The 13507-nt window shown below is 37.7% G+C and overlaps 4 protein-coding genes across 4 annotated transcripts; 1 reads left to right on the forward strand and 3 right to left on the reverse strand.

Moving 5' to 3' along the window:
- Positions 1 to 344: 344 nt before the first annotated feature.
- LOC113677124 (multiple coagulation factor deficiency protein 2 homolog) lies at positions 345 to 1842 on the reverse strand. Its single transcript, XM_027193914.2, has 2 exons — positions 1627 to 1842; positions 345 to 699 (listed from the first exon to the last, which is right to left on the reverse strand). Exons 1-2 carry the CDS (start codon positions 1767 to 1769, stop codon positions 405 to 407), a joined length of 438 nt encoding a protein of 145 aa, XP_027049715.2. The 5' UTR covers positions 1770 to 1842; the 3' UTR covers positions 345 to 404.
- Positions 1843 to 3098: 1256 nt separating this feature from the next.
- LOC113675812 (uncharacterized) lies at positions 3099 to 4382 on the reverse strand. The gene has a single exon (XM_027192445.2). The coding sequence runs from the start codon at positions 4336 to 4338 to the stop codon at positions 3214 to 3216; it is 1125 nt and encodes a 374-aa protein (XP_027048246.2). The 5' UTR covers positions 4339 to 4382; the 3' UTR covers positions 3099 to 3213.
- Positions 4383 to 5589: 1207 nt separating this feature from the next.
- LOC113676013 (complex I intermediate-associated protein 30, mitochondrial) lies at positions 5590 to 8041 on the reverse strand. Its single transcript, XM_089211798.1, has 3 exons — positions 7925 to 8041; positions 6866 to 7042; positions 5590 to 5980 (listed from the first exon to the last, which is right to left on the reverse strand). The coding sequence occupies exons 1-3, from the start codon at positions 8039 to 8041 to the stop codon at positions 5780 to 5782; spliced, it is 495 nt and encodes a 164-aa protein (XP_089067924.1). The 3' UTR covers positions 5590 to 5779.
- A 77-nt stretch (positions 8042 to 8118) lies between these two features.
- LOC113675912 (cardiolipin synthase (CMP-forming)) lies at positions 8119 to 13199 on the forward strand. Its single transcript, XM_027192552.2, has 7 exons — positions 8119 to 8640; positions 9253 to 9390; positions 10116 to 10245; positions 11083 to 11168; positions 11292 to 11360; positions 12029 to 12120; positions 13050 to 13199. The coding sequence occupies exons 1-7, from the start codon at positions 8119 to 8121 to the stop codon at positions 13126 to 13128; spliced, it is 1116 nt and encodes a 371-aa protein (XP_027048353.2). The 3' UTR covers positions 13129 to 13199.
- Positions 13200 to 13507: the final 308 nt, after the last annotated feature.

The raw sequence follows: 13507 nt of genomic DNA on the forward strand, positions 1-13507 counted from the left end.
TTGAATGATGGTGAAATTTTCAGATCAATTTTAAATTTTATAGACTATAGCACTAGTTATATATGTGAAAGCTCTATTTCTCTACAACAAATTCAGAATTAAAAAAACAACAACTACAGGTGTTCTAAAGTACATGTTTGTAAAACCTGATAGCGACCCCCACCAAGAGTTCCAAGGACTTTCTACTGTCGCCTGCCCCTCTCCTCCCTCTCTGTCTCTATCTCTCCTCTCCTCCCTTCCCCTAGAACTTCCAATGTCCCTTGCAGACACTGGAAAACAAGTTGGCACTGAAAAAAGGATGTCTCCTTCCCGCTCAAGTTATAACGGACACCACCAGTAACAAATTGACCATTGCATATTTATTTTCTCAAAAACACAAACATATATTATTCAATCTCTCTATGTTAAGACTTCTGTGATGCTACAAATTCTGGATAATCAATATAGCCGTCTTTGTTGTGGTCATCCTCATCTAAAATTTGATCTATCATGTGTCCCATTTCGTCATCGCTATACTGTGGGTTCTTTCCTTCACCTTCTTCATCGTGATAATGAGTCATGGCATTCATTAGCTCAATTCCATCCAATTTGTTGTTATTGTCATAGTCATGCAGTTTAAAGTAGTGGAACTGGAGATCCTCGTCAGACATCTGTTCATCCTTTAAGTCAATTTCGTCCTTAAGATGTTCCTTGATATGGCTGCAATTTGAATAAAAATGTCAGTCAGAGTACGTATGCTACCATGTTTTTGACTTAGTGCATTTACTCTCAAGATATGATTCTTAATTCCCTCCTATGGCTGCTACACATCTCCCAGTATATTAGTAGCAAGAATTTGGTTTTAGACCAAGATAACAACTTCTACCTGATGATTTTGGGTATTCTTGTAATCTGTTTGCTGGTTAATGCATGGAACTATTATGGGAAGAAGTTACATGTTAATCTTTTCTGGGAGTTAATTAAAAAGGTGCACTATTTGCAACACAAACTAAACAGAGGATCTCCCATTGTCTTTCTAGCATGCTAGATTTATCTAATTACAAAAAAAGGAGGGTAAAATTTCCGCACAGCCCCATACTTCATTATGCATTTAGTTCTTGAATAGAGAAAACAATGACTAAAAAATTACATTGCCATTGGGAAAACAGATTTGTTTTACAATAGTATGGGGCTGTGCGGAAATTTTACCGAAAGGAGATTTGTGACTTGCATGTGAGATCTCAGAGGGGAAAAAATGATTCTGGATTGTAAATCTGAAAAGGATAAATATTTGGGAATTCTACAATGAGAGGATTGGCAATACGTAACTGCTGGCTCGTACCAACCAAATTTCAGAGTCCAGTTGTTTTCCAGATCATCACAATTGATGTTATCTTACACTACTTATTTCAAAATCAAAAAGTTGATCGATGGACAAGGCTTCCTACAATACACGTGTAATAAGTTAATACGCTACGGTCATTTTGTGGTTGGTTCCTGAATAAAACGATACAATTAGCTCGAAAATAGATTGAAAATAAATAACATACGAAAAACCTTACGCAAAGGGAGACAGAAACCTTATTATTGGTTTAGAACAAATAATATTATACCTGAAACTATTAACTATAGGGATTTTACACTTACTCTTTATCGTGTGTTAGTTTTGAATCGTGTAGAGGGTTATGCATCCCCGCAGCCTGCGTATCGTCAGATTTTATCAAAGAAAATAGAGAAAGGAACAGTAAGAGCCCACAAGCACGGCAATAAGACACCATTTTTCTATCCATCTAGTTAAAAATATGTGAATTTTGAGTAAAGATTTCCTCTACGAGACTATTCTGACAAAAGTAAGGCGCGGTTACTGAGCAGGAAAAAGATCCTTTCTAGATCCCAACCTCCCATTGGTCCACTTGCTGTGTGTCTGTTCTTATGTAAAAGGTTCCGTGAGATTTTGGACGGTTACGTCTGAATTATGCGCCGATCAATCAGAAGCTTCAACATTCTCCTCCCCCTCCGGACAATGCACGGGTCTGTCGTCCTTGCCCGGGGGTGGACAATTTGAACCTTGCCTAGCTGGGGTGAGGAATTTGAACTGGAAGTGTCAAGTCTATCCAGTCAGGAGCCCGGTGGAGCACACGTGTTTATCTTAACCATCGAGGTGTTTCAATTCGAGGTTAGGAGTTCACTTTCTGAAGGGCATGGCTTAGAAGAAAATTTCAAAAACGTTCACGTTTTGAAGCTTGGTCGATGAATACTGAAAGTAACGGTCGCTGATTTTGTCTTTTCGGTTGATTTTCAATGGTTGATCATCAAATTCGGCACTTGGGTGGGGCACAATTTTGGCCCAAGCGGACAGGAATTTGAATGAAACAATTTTCAAAAGTTCAAATGCCCAGGGGTTGCCTAAGGGGGGGGGGAAGGGGGATGTTGAAGCTTCGAATTGATCGACGTATTAAATTGGCTGGTTCTCCCGGTTCCATCAAATTTCAAACAGATTTCCGCCATTTCGATTAAATCAATCTAATTTGTCTATGAATTAGTTGGAATCAATTCTATGCTAGAAGTGTTTGATTTGCGAAGAATAACATATCCTATACATATCTTTGTATGTTCCTTTGCCAATAAGAGGCCACGTCTAGATTTAGGGGGGGGGGGGGAGAAGGGGTGGTGAGGAGTTGAGGAGTATTTCTAAAAACGGGAAAAAAAGATTTGGGCAAAGATAGAGCAGAAAGGGTTCGAAAATAAATTCTTAGTCTCATACAAATAAATACGCCAAGACGATCAATATGGTTTTTCAAAACTATTTTTCAAAAGTTTTAAAATAAGTCCAACGAAAATTTGTGTTTTTAAAAATAAATTGAAATAAAACTCGTGTCACAACCTATGAAGTTTTGAAAATTCATCTGAATATTGTAAAACGTCAATAACGAAACTCATGTTCGACAATTTCGTAAAAGACACCGTAAAAGAAATAATTCCTTCTGTAAAGAAAATTTATATCTATCTAAATTAATTTAAAACTCGCCAAGAGGAAATTTAATGCCTAAAAGAAATTAAGAAATGGTATTTGTATATAATATATCAATAATGACTAATAACACTATAAATTGGCGAGGGTCATGTAAAGGGTTTTCCTAACTGCGGGGCTCACAAAGTTATCACGAATAACATCACTCTCTATTGTCATTACACAGAGCTCTGGCATTGTTACAGCAACGGTAACCACGTCAATCATCTTGCCCTTGCATTCAAAGACATGCAGTGCCTGGACAAACTGACAGGTTTACATCCTTTGCTTCTCTTAATCAGCTGCCTGCAACAACTCCATCCCTTGTTTACCACGTACTCTCCCTGATGTCGCGTCACAATACAGGTTCTGGTCTTCATGGCTGCCCGAGGAAGGAACATTTGGCATCTGTTACAGCGGACTTCCTCGAGTTGTCTCGTCAATGTCCGCACGCATTGAGAAAGACTCTTGATTTTGTCCTCGTGCACACGCATTTTCTCGAGTGCGCGCGCGGAATTCTGGATCGCGCGTTGATACACTGGGCGGAACGCGGACTGTTCAATAAAGCAAAACAGCGGAGGTTTCTTGCCCAGCGCCCATTCCAAATCCATCAAGCCCGATTTCTCTAAGCATTTGTGCTCCATAAGAAGACGGATTGACTCGGAAAAGTTACATTCTGGGCTTTCTTCCTCTTCATTCCACCAAACTACAATTCTTAGCATATCTCCCATGCTGAAAACGCTGTTTTTTGTTCCCAACTCTAAAATCGATGATAAAAATTCAGAATCAACGATGCTTCTCCTAAACAGAGGAGAAACGGCGTAAAATTTCCACCTCGAGGCGAAGTTCTCGGCTGCCTTAGTCAACAGTTCCTCGACACCCAAGAAATTTGCATTTTGAATCGTGCTGAACATTTCGTGAGCTTCGAATAGCGCGTCTTCTGCAATACCCGAGTACATAAAGCGCAAAATAGGCTCCATATTTCCAGGCGCCGGAAGGTGAACGGAGATAAAGTCCATGCTTGATTCGCGGTAGACCCCACAAAATAGAGCCCGAAGATACTGACTTCTAAGAACCAAGTACTCTGTATGACAGTAAAATCGTTCAGAATTGAAAGAAATAATCTTGTCGGCATGCTCTGGTTGATTCACAAACTGCAAGGCTGTTTCTCCATCAAAAACGTTGAACGCTCTCAGTTCGTTTCGTTCCGTGACAACAGCGCGATTTTGAAGCACGTGAACTGTAAGACCGGCAGCTGACAACTGAGAAATCAAATTATTCAGCACGTCTTTCATTTCGCAAACAAGCTTTCTGTCAGTAATGCCCTCTATGCCTTTCAAACCCTCCATTACCCTGCTATTTTCCGAGTGCTTCTTGCAGCTTCTCAGACAGTCTTTCGTGAAAGGAGTACGCTTGTGAAACCTGCTAGCTTTCAGTGCTTGTCCACCCATTCCATGGGGACTTATTATAAAAAGGTTCACCGACGAACAGAATTCCTTAAGAATTGTTAGGGCGTTTGAAACAATTTTCACGTGAGAGCTGAGGGTTCTAAACAAGAACATCAAGTAATTTGCGACAATCAAAATTCCTCACACGCATTTATCAAAATTTTTTTTAAGTCCGTTTGATATAATTTCAACCTGTCTTTTTTTTTTTTCATATTACTTTAAGAAGTCCATTACTGAAAATTCTGAAAAGATAACGATACGACCAAAAACAGTTATGACGCAAATACCACGTAGTTTCGTTGGCTGTTTACGTTTCCGTTTTTCTCTGCAATTACCTGTCTATCTGTCACCTCGTATTTTTTCACAGGTACGGTGACTAAAGAATTGCATACCGTACATGTACTCTGAGGAACTTTCAAAAACGTGATCGAGTTGCCCAACATAAATTAGAAATAAGTCATTGCAAGTGGAAATCGTTGCGCGCAAGCCTCATGACTGGTATCTTCGCAAAAAAATAACAGGAAAGAAAGACACGAGAAAGACGTGATTAATCCTTTAACCCCTCAGAATGACTAGCATCTAATTTCTCCTTACCATTTCACCCTGAATAAAACATAAAGGTCGTGAGAATAGAGTAGATGATCAACAACCATAGGAGCTCTTGACTGTTAGACAAATTCTCCTTGTCAGCCTCTTTGGAAATGTATGGGGATCAGTAAGGAGAATATGCATACTGATGTTAGGGTGTAAAAGGTTAATACAATAGCATGCGGGCAGGCTCTTATTCTTAGCGAGCGCTGCTGGATAAACGTTTTTCCGCCTGCGGGAAGGTTGGAGACGAATCGGAGAGGTTTACCGGGGGTCTGGTATCAAGGAGTCAAACTTTCCCGCTGGCGAAAAGAAAAAAAACGTTCTTGCTGAAAAGCTAATCATGAGGCTATGCTTGCAAGCTATTTCAGAAATCATACCACATCTTTTCCTGGCCGAAAAAAAAAAGACTGACACCCAAGTGTCCAAACTTCTTGTCATCATCTGCATTTGAAATTTCCATGAGAATCATTTACCTGTTTACTAAATTGAAGGACAGTGCTCTGAAGAAAAAGTTTATCTGTGTTGTTTAGCTTTTTCACGTGTAACTTGCAATGGGTAAAGTTTGGATTACGATTCAAAATTTATTTTGTACATGAAAATACATCAAATATTTAGTCGGTGAATACAAGCCCAAATTGAGACTGAACAGAGGCCAATACAAACAAATTCAAACTTGCATTTTCCCACTGAAGCATTTAGCAGTCATGGGAAACTTGGAAAATTTCATAAAGGGAGCTGGATTGGAAAAAATCTAAACTTTGCTTTGCCAGTGGTACTTGAAATGTTTTGGTTGGTACATAAACATAACCAGCTTAATGTAGTCAATTTCTAAATGAAATGGTCCTGTGTTCCAGTCTGCTAACGTGAAGCCTAATGTGCGTATCCTTGGAAATGCCATCTGTTGATCCTGTAAGTAACCTGCATTGGTCAGGACAAACTTTGTGAATGGCACCTGGTAAGAAATGTATTCACTGCATTAGAAAATGTAGTACAGTGAATGACCATATCATGATGCTTGTTGTCTAATGTTGTAACTGTATTGCCTTAGCTTTATGAGCCCTGAATGAACAAAGGTCTCATTCAGTGGCTTGTGCATGAAGAGGTGGGTGGGGAAGGGATTGGGGTTTGGGGAAGATGGTAAATGTTAATGTTAAATATTGCCATAAAAACTCTTACATTTATGTCATAATGCTTATTACGAAAGATGATCATCTCACAGCTGGAGCTTGAGCAACCTGTGCAACCTTTCAGATACAAATTCTCACTAGCAATTCCAAGTTTACTTTGGTTGCTCTTCACTTCCCTCTGGTATTTAGTAATTTACCCAGGAATCATCTTAAACTACAACATACATCCTATGTGCATTCTTAAACTTGAATATACATGTACATATGCAAACTTTCCTAAAAGTACCAATTTATGCAATCCATTCAATAGGAAATGAGAGTAGATAACTTCAGTATCAGCGAGAGATTGTTTCCTTGACATAATACCACATTCTCCAAATAATTTTATGGAGATGGTAGCAGCTCATGGATAGAACCAAAAGTTAGAGCCTCTGAGTTTAAGGGTTGGAAACACTACCTAAACTGACGTATCTAGTGTTACCAACTGAACAGAAAATGCAAGTTGGCCGCCATAAAGATTTCCTTATGCTGACCTTTTGAGTCTTTGCCCTTCGTCAGTTGATAGATCCAAATTATCTTCTAATACCCCCCATTGACGCAGCTCCACAGTTTCTCTAGAAACTTAACCCCCCTATAACAACACAAGTGTTATTCCTTAGAGTCCTACTGTTTGCTGTAAAAGTTATGTGTATGTTTTCTCAAAACTGTACCTTTACTGTCTCCCAAAGTGGTCCTCCTCTTGTATGAAAGAAAGATTGATGAATATCATCATCTCTGATGCTCTGCGTTTGAACGTTCAGTGCATATGTTCTACCATCACCTCGCACTCTCATTACAATACCATCATAATCTGTTACATCATTTGCAGTAACATCACCTTTCCAATCCTGGAGAGTAACCAAATAATTCCCAGTTAGGAGTGTTTGCACATATATATTTTTCATCTTTCCAAACTATTAGATCCAAGATTTGAAAGAAATAACATTAATTTACTAATTATAAGGTCCTGCTTAACCTTTTAATCCCTAACAGTGACTTGTAACTAAATTCTCCTTAACCCTTTAACTCCCAGAAGTGATGGACATGTAACTTCTCCCAATAAAATCCATTCATCATCTAGCAAAGAGGTAATGAGAATACTTAAACTTGTCAAGTAGAGGTTGTTTTCCTGATTTAACACCAAATTCTTGTTACTTATTTAAGAGGAAATGTGAAGCAGCTAGAGGGGAGAATCAGATCTTGGGAGTGAAAGGGTTAAGTACTGTATCACTGCTGAATCAAATGTCAGGATCATCTAGAGAAAAAAAAGTGCAGTTAAAAAAATTTTCTTCACAATATAAGGCAAGTTGTTATCTGCCAATATGATAATATATTTTATTTCAGGGTCTGTATTTCATGAAAATCTTGAATCACTCAAACTTCAAATGATTTTATGATATTGAAGGATTAAAAGTTCTTCATTGATTTTTCCAAATTAGTACAGATTTACATCGTGGCTGCTATCTTTAACCCTTTAAATCCCAATATCTAATAAGTATTTCTCCTTACTGTGTACCATACAATTCCTATGATGTTTTCCCGATAATTTGATATTTGATTTACTTATAATCTATGAATTTATAATTTCTCATTCTCATCACTCGTCTGCTTGATATTGTTTTGATATTGTAAGGAGAGATTCTGTCTTAGTCACTCAAGGGAGTTAGAGGGGTTAAGTCTATGTGGCCTGTAACTAACCCTGTGCGGCTGCGCCCTGATAGCACACATACCACTGTACTTGACACTTGTAGCTTGAGGTAATTCTGTCGATAGATTTCCTCGAAACACTGCTTTTCCCCCAGGGCTTTGTACAAATTCAGCTGTTGATTTGCCACCAAACTGTTCATCTGTAATCAGTGTCCACTTTTCGAGAGACTCCTTATCGCTAAAGTCCCACAGAATTTCTTGGTATTTCAATCTCGACATGGGATCTGGAAAGAGAGTGTCTACAACTTTTTTTACGGCTGGTTTTTTGAAAAACCCTTGGACACCTCTTACGATGCCCTTTCCAGCCGCCATGATGTTTTTGTCCTGGTACCCAGGCTTTACGCTGTGTTACTTTTCCGACAGAGACTGGCTCCTACAGGGACGAAAGATGGCGGGTGTTTGCGGCAATTGCCAAATACTTCGCCTGACTTCAACCCTAAAAGGATGCTTTAAAACCAAATTCCTGCCTTTTAAACCAAAATATATCATACCTGCTACCTTCGTCTCTACCTTCAGTTTTCTCGGATGTCGACGTTCGTCTGAAGATCGTCGTTCTGGAGGCTTCATTTGGCAACACGGAAGATGTGTGCAGGAAGACGTCTACACGTTTTGGAAGATGGAAGGATCAAGAACCTATAGATCCACTTCTTTTCATTTTCAGCGAGGTGTAGAGGAACCTGGGAAGACGAAACCAGTGTCTGGAATAATCAAGACGAAGCTGGAAAAGATGAAAGAAATGGTATGTTATATTCCAAAACTAAATATTGCCTGGGGGTTAGTTGGAGGAAAGTGTGTACGGTGAACGAGAGGCGGCATGGGCCGGAAGGGTGATGGGGAAGGTAATGACTATGACTTTTGCCTCCTGTGCAGTCATCAGGAGATACATGTATTGCCTCCTTTTTCAAGTTGCCTGGCATTTTGTTACTATTTTGATCATGTTGTCTGATTGTCTAAACCAGAGTTATGACACTCAACTGAAAACAATGCTTCACTTGACTCTGATAATGACTTCCATAAGGTTGTTGAAACCTCAGTCACCACTATCGACAACGGTCTTGCTCAGGACTGCCCCCACCCAGATGATCATACTACATGATCACATCATGGGCATGATTGTGCTTTCCAATACCAAAGCAAAAATATTTTTCAAGTTTTCTTTTGCACTATGTTGTCAGTATGTGATAAAAAATTATTTGATGGGAGTGTACAGGCATGTATTTATCTAATGATGATCAAAGTTGCATTGCACCCAAATTGACACAGAATTTATGCAGAGTGAGTGAATGACAATTTCAGTTTCTAGGCAGCAGCAAGCTACATTTCTTCCCATTATTATTTTTTTTTTTTAAAGAAAGAGGATATTTATACAGTGCCAAATCTGCTGTCCACCTTCAGAATACTGATCACTCCAGTTCTTGGCTATCTGATAGTTACAGAGGATTTTGTCAGCTCTTTAATTTTCTTTGGTGTCGCTGGTGTCACTGACATGGTATGATATGAGTGAACAATGCTTTAATCACACTTTGTGTTTCTTTAATAAATTTTCATTAACCCTTTACACCTTAGAATCAGTATGCATATTCTCCATACTGCTCCTTATACATTTGCTAAGGTGCAGGCAAGGAGAATCTGTTTAGCACTAAGAGCTTCTTCAGTTGGTGATCATTTCCTTTTTTCTCATTACATCAATGTGTGATTCAGGGGTGATATTGTATAGAGAAATTAGATTCTAGTTACTGTCAGGGGACAAAGGGTCCAGGATGGAGTCCAATTAAAATAACTTGAACCAAGCACTCATTGACCCTTTACACCCTTACATCAGTATGCATATTCTCCATACTGTTCTCAGTATATTTTCTAAGGTGCTGACAAGGAGAATTTGTTTAACAATTAAGAGCTTATATAATAAGTGATCATCTCATTTATTCTTGTCGCATTTATGGGTTATACAGGGGTGATATTATGATGCTAGTCACTCTTCGGGGTTGTACAGTTAAATATATATTACATAACCTTCTTTCAGTTGGTATCCCTGTGAGATGACTCTCTATTAGAAAGACATGTATTTGTGTATGATTGTACTTACCCATGGAATTTTAACCTTAAAACATCCTGAAAATTCTTTTAACTTGAGACAGTACTTGTTACAAGAAAAATAATGAAAAGTATTTAAGGTGAATTATGACCATACAGCTTATCCCTGTGTTCATTTAGCTCGATGGATTCATTGCAAGAAATTTTAAAAACCAGAAATCAGTGCTGGGCACAGTTTTAGATCCATTTGCTGACAAGATTCTGATGTCTGTACTGACCATATCTCTCACTGTTGTGTCTCTTCTACCAGGTAAATTATTTAGACTTGAGAATAAAAAAACTAATTAAGTTTATCAAGAGTTAACAACTATCCACAGTAGTGGAGGTGGTTATTGGTAGGCATTAAGCAAGTTGCACAGCAGAAATATCCACTGCTATCCACCAACAGTGAGATGAATGGTTGAATAGTTGCTTCTGTATTTACTGTTAAACAGAGATAATATTGCCCAAAGACATGATTTGAACTCTTTTCCATGTATTCCTGCAACAATTACAATTTTTTTGGGCACATATACCCATGTGAGTTGCTTGGAGATGAAGAGCGAAAGATAGTTAGAGTTTGAGAAGCTAATTAGAGCATGCCTTTAATGCCTTCTAGTATATACCGAAACTGTTTTTAGATATCATAAGTAACTGTAGGTTGTAATTTCTTTTTTTATGATGAAAAGAATACGAGTGTGTCAGATGGCTAGGTTAGGTGTAGTTAAGCTAAGTTATAAAAAGGTCCCTGATGATGACGACGATGATGATGATAGTGATAATGATGATGATTACAAAAATCTCAATGATAACAAGAACTAAAGTACTGATCAAGATTATGTTGAAAATGACAACATTGGCCATGAAGGTCTGAGACCAAAGTTAAATGTTTTAATGCAGCGATATAAAATACAGTGCAGCTGTGACTTGCTGTAACCCTTGTTTATCAATGAAGGAACACTGCATGGCATAAAGAAATGCATGGCAGAAGGTGCAGCAAATTGAAATTTGCAAATTTGGGTGAGCTTATCAGCACTGCAAGGCTCAAACTGACTTCAGGGTCCTCTTGAACTTCATCTGATACCCATTTTTCTTTCTTTCTTGTTAGTTACCCTGACCGCATTGATTCTGAGTCGAGATGCCCTTTTGATTGGCTATGCTTTTTACTTGAGATACAAGTCACTTCCATCGCCGGTAGGTTTTACCTCAGTCAATCTTTTTAGTTTTTCACAACAAACAAATGCTGGCAATGCAGTATTTAAATGTGTTCATTTGTCTTATTTTCTTGTTAAAACAATTTTGTGTTGTTTTCTTTAGAAAACAATTTCAAGGTACTTTGATTTTAACTTACCTACAGTGGAGCTTAGACCCAACTTTCTTGGCAAGGTCAGTCAACTCCTTGGATCTGATTTTTATCTCTCTCTGCCAACTGCTCTACACTTCCTTAAGATTTGGTGGAGAGAATTTGGTTTTTATCAAGACCAAAGTTAGTGTAAACATGCATCAGTTACTGACCAAGGTTATATATAGTTTACTTTCAAAGCTTTAAGAATGTGCAAATTTCTAAACTTGATAAACTTTTGTAAAATATTAAGTTTCTTTTGTAGCCAAAATCTAGAATCAGAATTAAAAGTTAGTGAAGACAGATGTAATTAAATTTGATGGAAATCACTTGTCGGTGAGATTTGAGCTAAACTGCACAACCTTTAGCCTACACCCTCTGCTCTCCTTTTCCTTCCTTACACCTGTGGAACAAATTCCTATGCCCTCTGCTGCTGTAAAATCAAAGATGGCAGCTATAATTTTTATCAAGAAAAGATTGAGCACTTGCTTGCCAAGATTACACCTGTTTTGAAAGCTTACACTATCCTACCACTAATCGCTGAGATTAAGTTATTTAATCCAATTTAATTTGCAAAAATGTGTTTAAAAAAAAGGCCAACAATGGCATTTTTTAATCTGGTGGTTCCATTTGTTTGATAACCAATCATGACAAATTTGTATCATAATGCAAGAGCCTCTGTTTATTATTGAACTTTCCTTCATTGTTTTAGGCCAACACAGTTTTACAGCTGGCTCTTGTTGGCTGTTCACTAGCTGCTCCTGTTTGTGGATTTGTGGATCATCCTCATTTGCAATACCTTTGGTGGGTGACAAATTTCATATTTTTAATCACTGGCTGTTTTTCTTCAGGTGAAAAAAAACAACACAAACAATAAGAAAAAAAAGAGACTTTTTTGGACAAAGCTGATGGAGGAAGAACAGTTATTCCTGTAAAAGATTTTGATCAGTTTTGTCCAAACTGTAGTCTCAGAGATTCTTTGCTCCTCACTACTCATTGTAAGACTATTTCACACGCATCAATCTTTTCTACCCTAACATCAGTCTGCATATTCTCCATACTGTTCTCTATACATTTCCTTAGGTGCAGACAATGAGAATTTGTTTAACAATCAAGAGCTTCTTTGGGCTGTTAATCATTTTCTTTATTCTCATTACCTTAATGTGTGATACAGGGGTGATATTGTAAGGGGAAATTAGATGCTAGTCACCCTTAGGGGTTAAAGGGTTAACCTTTTCTACCCTAACATCCATATGCATATTCTCCCTACTCTCCTCAGTAAAATTCCCACGGTATTGATAAGGAGAGTTTGCTTAACAGTGTAGAGCCTCTTTAGTGCGTTTTTGATTCAGGGGTCATCCTGTAAGGAGAAATTAGATACCAGTCACTCTCTGGGTGTAAAATTTGGCAGCAAATGGCTATACCCATAGAATTAAGTTAAAAATTTTCTTCTATACGTATCATAAACATATACAACATACATGCACATGTGCGTACATTAGCACTCCAAGTTGCCACCTCAATTGCGTTTAATGAAATAATCCTAAGCACAAAGCTGTCCTGTGAAGGAACATTCTCCCTAGTTCCTTTAGAAACTTTACCAAGGAAAACAAGAACTTTTTAAAAACCATAACTTTTTGTTTGGGTGTAATGGGTTTAGCTTAAAAACTATTAAACAAGTTATGAATTTTTTTTTTGTTTTTTTTCATCGTATTATGTAATTTTTTTTTCAGGTATACAGTGGCTTGTTCAACTGTCATGTCTAGTATTAGTTATCTTATCAACTTTAGAGGATCTGTAAAATATCTTTAATAAATTAATTGAACGATTGCAGCTTCTTTGGAAAAAAAAAGATGAAATAAAAAAGAGAAAATAATTTTAAAGAATGCGTAGTGTTCGTTGTGAGATGTGCCCTTTGGATTCAACTTTTTAAAAAAATACGAAACAAGAAAAAAACCACAAATAAAGCATAAAAAGGCAAAGTAAAACAAATCAAATATAAGTTAACAAACAAAACGTAACAAGAAGCGAAAAACAAACCAATACTTACTGGAATAGAACAGAAAAAAAGGATTATCGTCATCCTTCAAGAGAGATCTTTCGAACCTTAAACGCTAGGAGTTTCAATAAAAGCCAGTTATTGGCGGTCTACCGCCGCCTGTAAGACTTCTCACTGCCATCTGTTTCGATG

Source organism: Pocillopora damicornis, chromosome 7 (assembly GCF_964200805.1).
Source record: "Pocillopora damicornis chromosome 7, jaPocDami1.2, whole genome shotgun sequence".
In the NCBI taxonomy this organism is placed as follows: domain Eukaryota; kingdom Metazoa; phylum Cnidaria; class Anthozoa; order Scleractinia; family Pocilloporidae; genus Pocillopora; species Pocillopora damicornis.

What these genes read in the sequence shown, in the direction of transcription:
- LOC113676013 (XM_089211798.1), bottom strand. Translation starts at nt 8,041, where the DNA reads ATGAACAGTTTGGTGGCAAATCAACAGCTGAATTTGTACAAAGCCCTG. An exon ending in TACAAGTGTCAAGTACAGTG is followed by an intron (nt 7,043 to 7,924) that starts GTATGTGTGCTA and finishes GTTACTCTCCAG; the next exon opens with GATTGGAAAGGTGATGTTAC. An exon ending in CACTTTGGGAGACAGTAAAG is followed by an intron (nt 5,981 to 6,865) that starts GTACAGTTTTGA and finishes ATTTCTTACCAG; the next exon opens with GTGCCATTCACAAAGTTTGT.
- LOC113675812 (XM_027192445.2), bottom strand. Translation starts at nt 4,338, where the DNA reads ATGGAGGGTTTGAAAGGCATAGAGGGCATTACTGACAGAAAGCTTGTT.
- LOC113677124 (XM_027193914.2), bottom strand. Translation starts at nt 1,769, where the DNA reads ATGGATAGAAAAATGGTGTCTTATTGCCGTGCTTGTGGGCTCTTACTG. An exon ending in AAACTAACACACGATAAAGA is followed by an intron (nt 700 to 1,626) that starts GTAAGTGTAAAA and finishes TTCAAATTGCAG; the next exon opens with CCATATCAAGGAACATCTTA.
- LOC113675912 (XM_027192552.2), top strand. Translation starts at nt 8,119, where the DNA reads ATGGGATCTGGAAAGAGAGTGTCTACAACTTTTTTTACGGCTGGTTTT. An exon ending in GACCCAACTTTCTTGGCAAG is followed by an intron (nt 11,361 to 12,028) that starts GTCAGTCAACTC and finishes TCATTGTTTTAG; the next exon opens with GCCAACACAGTTTTACAGCT. An exon ending in CCTCATTTGCAATACCTTTG is followed by an intron (nt 12,121 to 13,049) that starts GTGGGTGACAAA and finishes TTTTTTTTTCAG; the next exon opens with GTATACAGTGGCTTGTTCAA.